The sequence below is a fragment of the Oncorhynchus kisutch genome, unplaced genomic scaffold (assembly GCF_002021735.2).
Source record: "Oncorhynchus kisutch isolate 150728-3 unplaced genomic scaffold, Okis_V2 Okis06b-Okis10b_hom, whole genome shotgun sequence".
NCBI classification, from domain to species: domain Eukaryota; kingdom Metazoa; phylum Chordata; class Actinopteri; order Salmoniformes; family Salmonidae; genus Oncorhynchus; species Oncorhynchus kisutch.
This window is the reverse complement of record NW_022261983.1, coordinates 2,339,852-2,353,083: the sequence shown is the minus strand read 5'-3', so window position 1 is coordinate 2,353,083 and position 13,232 is coordinate 2,339,852. Positions and strand designations below refer to the sequence as shown.

Genomic DNA, 13,232 nt, shown 5'->3' with positions numbered 1-13,232 from the left:
AGAGGAGAGGGTGAGAAGGAGAGGTAGAGAAGGAGAGGTAGAGAAGGAGAGATACAAGAGGAGAGGTAAAGAAGGAAAGATAGAAGAGGAGAGGGTGAGAAGGAGAGGTAGAGAAGGAGAGGTAGAGAAGGAGAGGTAGAGAAGGAGGAGGGTGAGAGGAAGGGTGAGAAGGAGAGGTAGAGAAGGAGAGGTAGAGAAGGAGAGAACAAGAGGAGAGGTAAAGAACAAAGGAAAGATAGAAGAGGAGAGGGTGAGAAGGAGAGGTAGAGAAGGAGAGGAGAGGAGAGAGATACAAGAGGAGAGGGTGAGAAGGAGAGGTAGGTAGAGAAGGAGAGGTAGAGAAGGAGAGATACAAGAGGGGAGGGTGAGAAGGAGAGGTAGAGAAGGACAGATAGAAGAGGAGAGGGTGAGAAGGAGAAGTAGAGAAGGAGAGGTAGAGAAGGAGAGGGTGAGAAGGAGAGGTAGAGAAGGAGAGGGTGAGAAGGAGAGGTAGAGAAGGAGAGGTAGAGAAGGAGAGATACAAGAGGAGAGGGTGAGAAGGAGAGATACAAGAGGAGAGGGTGAGAAGGAGAGGTAGAGAAGGAGAGATACAAGAGGAGAGGGTGAGAAGGAGAGGTAGAGAAGGAGAGATACAAGAGGAGAGGGTGAGAAGGAGAGGTAGAGAAGGAGAGGTAGAGAAGGAGAGATACAAGAGGAGAGGGTGAGAAGGAGAGGTAGAGAAGGAGAGGTAGAGAAGGAGAGATACAAGAGGAGAGGGTGAGAAGGAGAGAGTGAGAAGGAGAGATACAAGAGGAGAGGTAAAGAAGGAAAGATAGAAGAGGAGAGGGTGAGAAGGAGAGGTAGAGAAGGAGAGATACAAGAGGAGAGGGTGAGAAGGAGAGGTAGAGAAGGAGAGGTAGAGAAGGAGAGATACAAGAGGAGAGGGTGAGAAGGAGAGGTAGAGAAGGAGAGATACAAGAGGAGAGGGTGAGAAGGAGAGAGTGAGAAGGAGAGAGAAGATGGGAGGTGAGAAGGAGAGGTAGAGAAGGACAGATAGAAGAGGGGAGGTGAGAAGGAGAGGTAGAGAGGAGAGATAGAAGAGGAGAGGTATATGATAATATTGGATAAGAAGGAGGTAGAAAAGGAGAGAGAAGAGGAGAGGGTGATAATATTGGATGAGAAGGAGGTGGTAGAGAAGGAGATAGAAGAGGAGAGGGGGATAATATTGGATGAGAAGGAGGTAGAGAAGGAGAGATAGAAGAGGAGAGGGTGATAATATTGAATGAGAAGGAGGTAGAGAAGGACAGATAGAAGAGGAGAGGTGTGATAATATTGGAAGAGAAGGAGGTAGAGAAGGAGATTGTCCTCACGTGTCTCTTTTCTGCCTCCGTTCCGATGTGACCCTGTAGACAGGTGACCAGTCTCTTGTGTGCGTTGTGGGACACCAGACGGACCAGCTCCATGCGCCTCTCAATCTGCAATCACACATTCACGCTCATCAGAAGAAACTAGGTCAGAAGAAACACAAATGAACACAAGCACACACATTGTCACAAAACACACAATAGAATGGTACCGCAATATAGTCTTTCTCTATATCAGTGCTCTCCAACCCTGTTCCTGTAGAGGTACGCTCCTGTAGGTTTTAACTCCAACCTGTTCCTGTAGAGGTACGCTTCTGTAGGTTTTAACTCCAACCTGTTCCTGGAGAGCTACCCTCCTGTAGGTTTTATCCAACCCTGTTCGAGGAGAGCTACCCTCCTGTAGGTTTTATCCAACCCTGTTCGAGGAGAGCTACCCTCCTGTAGGTTTTATCCAACCCTGTTCGAGGAGAGCTACCCTCCTGTAGGTTTTAACTCCAACCCTGTTCCTGGAGAGCTACCCTCCTGTAGGTTTTAACCCCAACACTGTTCCTGGAGAGCTACCCTCCTTTAGGTTTTAACTATAACCCTGTTCCTGGAGAGCTACCCTCCTGTAGGTTTTAACTACAACCCTGTTCCTGGAGAGCTACCCTCCTGTAGGTTTTAACCCCAACACTGTTCCTGGAAAGCTACCCTCCTGTAGCTTTTAACTACAACCCTGTTCCTGGAGAGCTACCATCCTGTAGGTTTTAACTCCAACCCTGTTCCTGGAGAGCTACCCTCCTGTAGGTTTTAACTCCAACCCTGTTCCTGGAGAGCTACCCTCCTGTAGGTTTTAACTCCAACCCTGTTCCTGGAGAGCTACCCTCCTGTAGGTTTTAACTCCAACCCTGTTCCTGGAGAGCTACCCTCCTGTAGGTTTTAACTCCAACCCTGTTCCTGGAGAGCTACCCTCCTGTAGGTTTTAACTCCAACCCTGTTCCTGGAGAGGTACCCTGCTGACAATCCTGATCTATACCGTTGTTGTACCAATGTTTTGCATTTCTGTTTCATTCAAATAGATATACTGTATGTCCATTGCATAATGGTTATAGTCCTAGTTCTGTGAAAGGATTGAGTGGAAGAAGCTGTTTTGACTGGCTGGTTCCTCCTGGTTGCCGCCTAGTAACGGTTATTCACATCCCTACATAATGTGTCTTATTAACAGTCAGCTGACAGACATATGGAGGACTGTTGAGGAAGAACCAGCAGGATTTATACAGATAGTGCTCTCTGCAGGGAGCAGAACTAGGCTACATTAGATTATCTTAATATTAATGCAAGGCAGGTTAGAGAGATATGCGTATGAAGAACAGATCTATGGGAATTTGAGAAGGGATATATTGCTCTCTATGGGTGTTATGATCAGTGAACAGTTAATACAAGGACCCTATCAATGCAAAGCAGAAGACTATCACACCCACTATCACCTTCCATAGCCCACTATCACCTTCCATAGCCCACTATCACCTTCCATTGCACACTATCACCTTCCATTGCACACTATCCCCTACCGTAGCACACTATCCCCTTCCATAGCACACTATCACCTTCCACAGCACACTATCACCTTCCACAGCACACTATCACCTTCCATAGCCCACTATCACCTTCCACAGCACACTATCACCTTCCACAGCACACTATCACCTTCCGTAGCCCACTATCACCTTCCGTAGCCCACTATCACCTTCCGTAGCCCACTATCTCCTTCCATAGCCCACTATCTCCTTCCATAGCCCACTATTACCTTCCATAGCCCACTATCACCTTCCATAGCCCACTATCACCTTCCATAGCCCACTATCACCTTCCATAGCCCACTATCACCTTCCATAGCCCACTATCACCTTCCATAGCCCACTATCACCTTCCATAGCCCACTATCTCCTTCAACAGCACAATATCTCCTTCCATAGCCCACTATCACCTTCCATAGCACACTATCACCTTCCATAGCCCACTATCCCCTTCAACAGCACAATATTTCCTTCCATAGCCCACTTTCACCTTCCATAGCCCACTATCACCTTCCATAGCCCACTATCACCTTCCGTAGACCACTATCCCCTTCCGTAGCCCACTATCACCTTCCGTAGCCCACTATCACCTTCCGTAGCCCACTATCACCTTCCATAGCCCACTATACCCTTCAACAGCACAATATCACCTTCCGTAGCCCACTATCACCTTCCGTAGCACACTATCACCTTCCGTAGCACACTATCACATTCCGTAGCACACTATCACATTCCGTAGCACACTATCACCTTCCGTAGCCCACTATCACCTTCCATTGCACACTATCACCTTCCATTGCACACTATCACCTTCCATAGCCCACTATCACCTTCCATAGCCCACTATCACCTTCCGTAGCCCACTATCCCCTTCCATAGCACACTATTACCTTCCATAGCCCATTATCACCTTCCATAGCCCACTATCACCTTCCATAGCCCACTATCACCTTCCATAGCCCACTATCCCCTTCAACAGCACAATATCTCCTTCCATAGCCCACTATCACCTTCCATAGCCCACTATCACCTTCCGTAGCCCACTATCACCTTCCGTAGCACACTATCCCCTTCCATAGCCCACTATCACCTTTCATAACACACTATCACCTTCCATAGCCCACTATTACCTTCCATAGCCCACTATCACCTTCCATAGCCCACTATCACCTTCCATAGCCCACTATCACCTTCCATAGCCCACTATCACCTTCCATAGCCCACTATCACCTTCCATAGCACACTATCACCTTCCATAGCCCACTGTCTCCTTCCATAGCCCACTATCTCCTGCCATAGCCCACTATTACCTTCCATAGCCCACTATCACCTTCCATAGCCCACTATCACCTTCCATAGCCCACTATCACCTTCCATAGCCCACTATCACCTTCCATAGCCCACTATCACCTTCCATAGCACACTATCACCTTCCATAGCCCACTATCTCCTTCCATAGCCCACTATCTCCTTCAATAGCCGACTATTACCTTCCATAGCCCACTATCCCCTTCAACAGCACAATATCACACCCACAAACTTTAAAAAGGGGAAGTGATCCAATGATGGTGTTGTTGATGGGAAGAATGGAGATATGGATATAGGGTCCACTCCACTGTGCTCTATTTCCCTCACTCCACTGTGCTCTATTTCAGTCTACTTCTGGTATGGGGCTGTGATCAAAGTCATATCAAACTGTTCCAGTCCACAACCTCGAAAAGGAAACGCAATGAGGTGATCTTAGTACAGACTAAAGATGTGCCTGTGTGCTCCATCCCCTATAGCAGGGCTATTTAACTCTCCCTCTACGAGGTCCGGGGCCTGATGCTTTTCACTTGTACCTGATAATTCATTCCACACACCTGGTGTCCCAGGTCTAAATCACTACATGGTTAGAGGGGAACAATGAAAAGGTGCTGTGGAACTGGCTTCCAGGTCCAGAGTTGAGTTTAAATGCCCTAAATTATGTTGTTTTAGTATGAGCCTGTAAATAAATCATCATATTCAACAAACTATTAGCATCTACAAACTAAACTACTGTATAAAAATGAAGTGAAGCAGGGGTTTTTAACTTGAACATGTGTTTATGAGGTCCACACACAGTGGCCTTCTTAGTGTACTTCCTGTATGGGACTATGAGCAAAAGTATTACAGTCAGCAAACTATCTTATTCCAAGCAAATGAAAACCCAACGCCATGTGTGTAACTAAAGGAGGGGGTTCTGGAGGACAGTGATTTGCCTATACAGTCCACAGTAGTCTGATTAACTTTCAGTATGAGTGTGTTGTTCTCTGTTGCTAAGTGTCTTCTTCCTCTTCTGTTTCACTGTAACCACCCAGCTGGTTCTGCAGCCACGGTATTGGCTGGGAGAGCTCTCTCACACACTCTCTCTCATGCTCTCTGTCTCTCTTGATCTCACGTTCTCTGGCTCTCTCTCTTGCGCACTCTCTCTCTCTCTGGTGCACTCTCTCTCTCTCTGGCTCTCTCTCTCTCTGGTGCACTCTCTCTCTCTGGTGCACTCTCTCTCTCTCTGGCTCTCTCTCTCTGGTGCACTCTCTCTCTCTGGCTCTCTCCCTCTCTCTGGTGCACTCTCACTCTCTCTCTCTCTCTCTCTCTCTGGCACTCTCCACTGCACACTCTCAATCCCATGCATTTCCCTCCAGCTGCTTCTCCATGCCAGCTGGGGTGAAGCGCTCTCTCTCTGGATCCAATTGATTCAGTGTAACAGTGATCCTGGGCAGTGATTCATGTCTGCTAGTAATAACTGTAATGTGTATCCAGACCCTCATCACTGGGTGCCAGGGTGCCGGAGTAGGGCTGCGTCCCAAATGGCACCCCCATACCAGTAGTGTACTACTTTGCCCAGGGCCCATAGGGTTCTGGTCAAAATTAGTACACTATACAGAGAATAAGGTGCCATTTGGGACACAGCCTTGAGTTATGACAGAAGGTGGTGGTCAAAAGAGAAGGAGTTCAATAATAGCAATGGAGAAGTGACTTCTGAAAACAAGCACTGGTCTCACTGGTCTCATTCAGTACTACTGATGGGAAGAAACAGACAGATAGACAGATAAACAGAACAATATATAGTATTACACCCTGCCCTGGAGACTGGCCTGGAGACTGTCCTAGAGACTGGCCTAGAGGCTGGCCTGGAGGCTGGCCTGGAGGCTGGCCTGGAGACTGGCCTAGAGACTGGCCTAGAGACTGGCCTAGAGACTGGCCTGGAGGCTGGCCTGGAGGCTGGCCTGGAGACTGGCCTGGAGACTGGCCTAGAAACTGGCCTGGAGGCTGGCCTGGAGGCTGGCCTAGAGCCTGGCCTGGAGGCTGGCCTGGAGGCTGGCCTGGAGGCTGGCCTGGAGGCTGGCCTGGAGGCTGGCCTGGAGGCTGGCCTGGAGGCTGGCCTGGAGGCTGGCGAGAGATGAAATAAGGAGTACATACACACAGACCCCACCCTCACCTTCCTCGCTCCATTATGCGTAATGATGTTTAAAGGTTTACAGGCCTATTATTGAGGAGGTCTTTTTCCAGCAGACAGCCCAGATCAGTAGCCAGTAAAAACAGTCAGTGGAATGAGCAGCCAGTTGACCCCTGACCCTGGCTCAAAGGAAATATGGAACATCCAGTGCAGTGAGTCAGAGCAGTTCTGATGTGGGGTTTAGGCTTTGTCCTCTGAGACAGCTTCTCTCTCTCTCTCTCCCTTTCTCTTGGTGTCTCTCTCTCCCTTCCCCCACCCATCTCTCCACCCATCTCTCTCAAACAAAATAAAATGTTATTGGTCACATACACATATTTAACAGATGTTATGTTATTGTGGGTGTAATGAAATGCTTGTGTTCCTAGCTCCAACAGTGCAGTAGTATCTAACAATTCACATCCATCTAAAAGTTAAATAATGGAATTAAGAAATTTATAAATATTAGGATGAGCAATGTCAGAGTGGTATTGACTAAAATCCAGTACAATAGAATACAGTATATACATATGAAATAAGTAAAGCAGTCGGTAAACATTATTCAAGTGACTAGTGTTCCATTATTACACACACACTGTATATAGATTTTTTTCTATTGTGTTATTGACTGTACGTTTGTTTATTCCATATGTAACTCTGTGTTGTTTGTATCGCACTGCTGTGCTTTATCTTGGTCGCGTCGCAGTTGTAAATGAGAACTTGTTCCCAACTGGCCCACCTGGTTAAATAAAGGTTAAATCAAAAGGTGAAGTGACCAGTGATTCCATGTCTAGGGCAGCAGCCTCTAAGCTGCAGGGTTGAGTAACCGGGTGGTAGCGGGCTAGTGATGGCTATTTAACAGTCTGATGGCCTTGAGATGGAATCTGTTTTTCAGTCTCTCGGTCCCTGCTTTGATGCACCTGTACTGACCTCGCCTCCCCCATCTTTTTCCCAGGTGTCAGTCCAGTCCAACAGACACGGGCCGGTCTGACAACGCCAGCTCCTCTCCTGTTACTGATTCAAACATGTCCAAACAACATGACCACTTAGCCATTTAAATACACAGAGGCCCTGCATAACTAAAGTTCCACATTTCAACAGGCTAAACTAACATTCAGTGCATGTTGAGGAAAGTGGTGATGTATCATGTTATTGAACGTGATCTGCACACTAATATCTACCCCTTGGAGATAAATAAAGTGGATTAAACTAAATTGAGCTGTGCCTTGTTAGACCATAATAGAACAAGGAAACTGTGACTGTATCTATAGACTAAACCCTATGGTGTAGGGAGGGCTATCCTTTCTGGAGTTGGGTAATAAAACACATTGCAAGCAGACACACCTGTAACTTGCCAGATGGATAAGGCTAACATTATGAATGAATCATCTGTGGTAAACTAGAGGTTTACAAGATGTCTGCATGCCATTTTCTACAATACCTAGTCTCTCTTGACACATTGAGCTACAGTACCTGGTCTCTCTTGGTATATTGAGCTACAGTACCTGGTCTCTCTTGACACATTGAGCTACAGTACCTGGTCTCTCTTGGTATATTGAGCTACAGTACCTGGTCTCTCTTGACACATTGAGCTACAGTACCTGGTCTTTCTTGACACATTGAGCTACAGTACCTGGTCTCTCTTGACACATTGAGCTACAGTACCTGGTCTCTCTTGACACATTGAGCTACAGTACCTGGTCTTTGACACATTGAGCTACAGTACCTGGTCTCTCTTGACACATTGAGCTACAGTACCTGGTCTCTCTTGACACATTGAGCTACAGTACCTGGTCTCTCTTGACACATTGAGCTACAGTACCTTGTCTTTCTTGACACATTGAGCTACAGTACCTAGTCTCTCTTGACATATTGAGCTACAGTACCTGGTCTCTCTTGACACATTGAGCTACAGTACCTGGTCTCTCTTGACACATTGAGCTACAGTACCTGGTCTTTCTTGACACATTGAGCTACAGTACCTGGTCTCTCTTGACACATTGAGCTACAGTACCTAGTCTCTCTTGACATATTGAGCTACAGTACCTAGTCTCTCTTGACATATTGAGTTACTGTACCTGGTCTCTCTTGACATATTGAGCTACAGTACCTGGTCTCTCTTGACAAATTGAGTTAAAGTACCTGGTCTCTCTTGACATATTGAGTAGTAGTACCTGGTCTCTCTTGATAAATTGAGTTAAAGTACCTGGTCTCTCTTGACATAGAGTAGTAGTACCTGGTCTCTCTTGACACATTGAGCTACAGTACCTGGTCTCTCTTTGACATAGAGTTATAGTACCTGGTCTCTCTTGACATATTGAGTAGTAGTACCTGGTCTCTCTTGACATATTGAGTAGTAGTACCTGGTCTCTCTTGATATATTGAATTATAGTACCTGGTCTCTCTTGACATATTGAGCTACAGTACCTGGTCTCTCTTGACATATTGAGCTACAGTACCTGGTCTCTCTTGACATATTGAACTACAGTACCTGGTCTCTCTGGACATACTGAGTAGTAGTACCTGGTCTCTCTTGACAAATTGAGTTAAAGTACCTGGTCTCTCTTGACACATTGAGTAGTAGTACCTGGTCTCTCTTGACACATTGAGTAGTAGTACCTGGTCTCTCTTGACATATTGAGCTACACTACCTGGACTCTCTTGACATATTGAGCTACAGTACCTGGTCTCTCTTCGACATATTGAGAAGTAGTACCTGGTCTCTCTTGACATATTGAGCTACAGTACCTGGTCTCTCTGGACATATTGAGCTACACTACCTGGTCTCTCTGGACATACTGAGTAGTAGTACCTGGTCTCTCTTGACAAATTGAGTTAAAGTACCTGGTCTCTCTTGACATATTGAGTAGTAGTACCTGGTCTCTCTTGATAAATTGAGTTAAAGTACCTGGTCTCTCTTGACATAGAGTAGTAGTACCTGGTCTCTCTTGACACATTGAGCTACAGTACCTGGTCTCTCTTTGACATATTGAGTAGTAGTACCTGGTCTCTCTTGACATATTGAGTAGTAGTACCTGGTCTCTCTTGATATATTGAATTATAGTACCTGGTCTCTCTTGACATATTGAGCTACAGTACCTGGTCTCTCTTGACATATTGAGATACAGTACCTGGTCTCTCTTGACATATTGAACTACAGTACCTGGTCTCTCTGGACATACTGAGTAGTAGTACCTGGTCTCTCTTGACAAATTGAGTTAAAGTACCTGGTCTCTCTTGACACATTGAGTAGTAGTACCTGGTCTCTCTTGACACATTGAGTAGTAGTACCTGGTCTCTCTTGACATATTGAGCTACACTACCTGGACTCTCTTGACATATTGAGCTACAGTACCTGGTCTCTCTTCGACATATTGAGAAGTAGTACCTGGTCTCTCTTGACATATTGAGCTACAGTACCTGGTCTCTCTGGACATATTGAGCTACACTACCTGGTCTCTCTGGACATACTGAGTAGTAGTACCTGGTCTCTCTTGACAAATTGAGTTAAAGTACCTGGTCTCTCTTGACATATTGAGCCACAGTACCTGGTATCTCTTGACATATTGAGTTAAAGTACCTGGTCTCTCTTGACATATTGAGCTACAGTACCTGGTCTCTCTTGATATATTGAGTTACAGTACATGGTCTCTCTTGACATATTGAGCCACAGTACCTGGTCTCTCTTGATATATTGAATTATAGTACCTGGTCTCTCTTGACATATTGAGCTACAGTACCTGGTCTCTCTTGACATATTGAGCTACAGTACCTGGTCTCTCTTGATATATTGAGTTACAGTATCTGGTCTCTCTTGACATATTGAGCTACAGTACCTGGTCTCTCTTGATATATTGAGTTACAGTACCTGGTCTCTCTTGACATATTGAGCTACAGTACCTGGTCTCTCTTGATATATTGAGTTACAGTATCTGGTCTCTCTTGACATATTGAGTTACAGTATCTGGTCTCTCTTGACATATTGAGCTATCCACCCGCAAACAGCAAACTGTGGGTTATATCTGTATATTATACTGTATCTGTTGAAATTAATTGAATGTGTCTGCCATCTGTCTCTGTCTGTTTGTTTACAGTGTCATTGTTTATGTGTATGCATGTGTTTGTATATGCAGGCATATGTGTATAGACATGCCTGTATACACTGAGTGTACAAAACATTATGAACACCTGCTCTTCCCATGACACAGACTGACCAGGTGAAATAGAGTAAAAGCTATGATACCTTATTGATGTCACTTGTTAAATCCACTTCAATCAATCAGTGTAGATGAAGAGAAGATGACGGGTTAAAGAAGGATTTTTAAGCCTTGAGACAATTAGACATGGATTGTGTATGTGTGTCATTCAGAGGGTGAATGGGCAAGACAAAAATCCCCAAAAGTTCCCACAAGGATAGTAAAACGAGGAAAATTCTACCTTGTGGGGACATTTCCCACAACCCCATGAGGACAACGGTTATTTAAGCTTAGGGGTTAGGTTAAGGGTTCGGAGTTAGGTTTAGGGTTAGTGTTACAGGTTAGGGTTAGGTTAAGGGTTCGGAGTTAGGTTTAGGGTTAGTGTTACAGGTTAGGGTTAGGTTAAGGGTTCGGAGTTAGGTTTAGGGTTAGTGTTACAGGTTAGGGTTAGGTTAAGAGTTCGGAGTTAGGTTTAGGGTTAGTGTTGCAGGTTAGGGTTAGGTTAAGGGTTCGGAGTTAGGTTTAGGGTTAGGGTTAGTGTTACAGGTTAGGGTTAGGTTAAGGGTTCAGAGTTAGGTTTAGGGTTAGTGTTACAGGTTAGGGTTAGGTTAAGGGTTCAGAGTTAGGTTTAGGGTTAGTGTTACAGGTTAGGGTTAGGTTAAGGGTTCGGAGTTAGGTTTAGGGTTAGTGTTACAGTTTACAGGTTAGGGTTAGGTTAAGGGTTAGGGTTAGGTTAAGGGTTCAGAGTTAGGTTTAGTGTTAGTGTTACAGGTTAGGGTTAGGTTAAGGGTTCAGAGTTAGGTTTAGGGTTAGTGTTACAGGTTAGGTTAAGGGTTCAGAGTTAGGTTTAGGGTTAGTGTTACAGGTTAGGTTTAGGTTAAGGGTTCAGAGTTAGGTTTAGGGTTAGTGTTACAGGTTAGGGTTAGGTTAAGGGTTTGGAGTTAGGTTTAGTGTTAGTGTTACAGGTTAGGGTTAGGTTAAGGGTTCAGAGTTAGGTTTAGGGTTAGTGTTACAGGTTAGGGTTAGGTTAAGGGTTCAGAGTTAGGTTTAGTGTTAGTATTACAGGTTAGGGTTAGGTTAAGGGTTTGGAGTTAGGTTTAGTGTTAGTGTTACAGGTTAGGGTTAGGTTAAGGGTTCAGAGTTAGGTTTAGGGTTAGTGTTACAGGTTAGGGTTAGGTTAAGGGTTCGGAGTTAGGTTTAGGGTTAGTGTTACAGTTTACAGGTTAGGGTTAGGTTAAGGGTTAGGGTTAGGTTAAGGGTTCAGAGTTAGGTTTAGTGTTAGTGTTACAGGTTAGGGTTAGGTTAAGGGTTCAGAGTTAGGTTTAGGGTTAGTGTTACAGGTTAGGTTAAGGGTTCAGAGTTAGGTTTAGGGTTAGTGTTACAGGTTAGGTTTAGGTTAAGGGTTCAGAGTTAGGTTTAGGGTTAGTGTTACAGGTTAGGGTTAGGTTAAGGGTTTGGAGTTAGGTTTAGTGTTAGTGTTACAGGTTAGGGTTAGGTTAAGGGTTCAGAGTTAGGTTTAGGGTTAGTGTTACAGGTTAGGGTTAGGTTAAGGGTTCAGAGTTAGGTTTAGTGTTAGTATTACAGGTTAGGGTTAGGTTAAGGGTTTGGAGTTAGGTTTAGTGTTAGTGTTACAGGTTAGGGTTAGGTTAAGGGTTTGGAGTTAGGTTTAGTGTTAGTGTTACAGGTTAGGGTTAGGTTAAGGGTTTGGTGTTAGGTTTAGTGTTAGTGTTACAGGTTAGGGTTATGGTAAGGGCTAGGAAAAATAGGATTTTGAATCAAAATGATTTTAGGCCCCCACGAGGTTAGAAGAACATAATGTGTGTGTTTGTGTGTACATGTAGGCATACTTGCGTTTGTATATGCAGGCAATACCCTTCAAGGGTGAAAATGTCTGTATAAAACCCACCAGGCTCCAGAAAGGAACTCTGAATGCTGGAACTAGACTGTCATCCATGTGATACGAACCATAGCCCTGACTTGGACTGCCTCACGCTCAGAGAGACATTACCATTCAACTAGTGAAGCACATTCCAGTGAGCAGGGGAAATAGATAGTAGGAGTGTCTTGGGCAGCACAAAGCACTTCTGCAGGAGCAAAGTTTAGCTGAGGGAGAACTTGTGGGAGGGAATCCCTATCTCCTGAATTCTTCCCAGGGGAGAGTCTTGAGGGAGTTAAAGGCTGTGTCTCAATACATGTAAACAGCTTCTTACTGCATTCTCACCAAGGAAGAGTCAGTCAGTATAGCAGGGAGTTAGGATGTGTCTCAATACATGTAAACAGCTTCTTACTGCATTCTCACCAAGGAAGAAGTTTAGCTGAGGGAGAACTTGTGGGAGGGAATCCCTATCTCCTGAATTCTTCCCAGGGGAGAGTCTTGAGGGAGTTAAAGGCTGTGTCTCAATACATGTAAACAGCTTCTTACTGCATTCTCACCAAGGAAGAGTCAGTCAGTATAGCAGGGAGTTAGGATGTGTCTCAATACATGTAAACAGCTTCTTACTGCATTCTCACCAAGGAAGAGTCAGTCAGTATAGCAGGGAGTTAGGATGTGTTTCAATACATGTAAACAGCTTCTTAGGACAAGCTTAGGTTCACAGTTCACTAAGGCAGGTCCTAATGACTCAAGTCATTTTTATGAAGAGCTGAGAGAGGTGTGTAGAGTTGTCTGGCACTCACACTCCCT

The 13,232-nt window shown here is 45.1% G+C and overlaps 1 protein-coding gene across 6 annotated transcripts in view; it reads right to left on the bottom strand.

Annotated features, from left to right (window-relative positions):
* Window positions 1-13,232, bottom strand: part of arhgap17b (Rho GTPase activating protein 17b) — a 64,635-nt gene that overhangs the window by 29,316 nt on the left and 22,087 nt on the right. For all 6 annotated transcript variants that reach the window (XM_031813833.1, XM_031813834.1, XM_031813832.1 and 3 more), the window contains exon 3: window positions 1,350-1,454. In XM_031813833.1, the coding sequence (XP_031669693.1) occupies window positions 1,350-1,454 (105 nt within the window). The remainder of the gene's footprint in view (window positions 1-1,349; window positions 1,455-13,232) is intronic.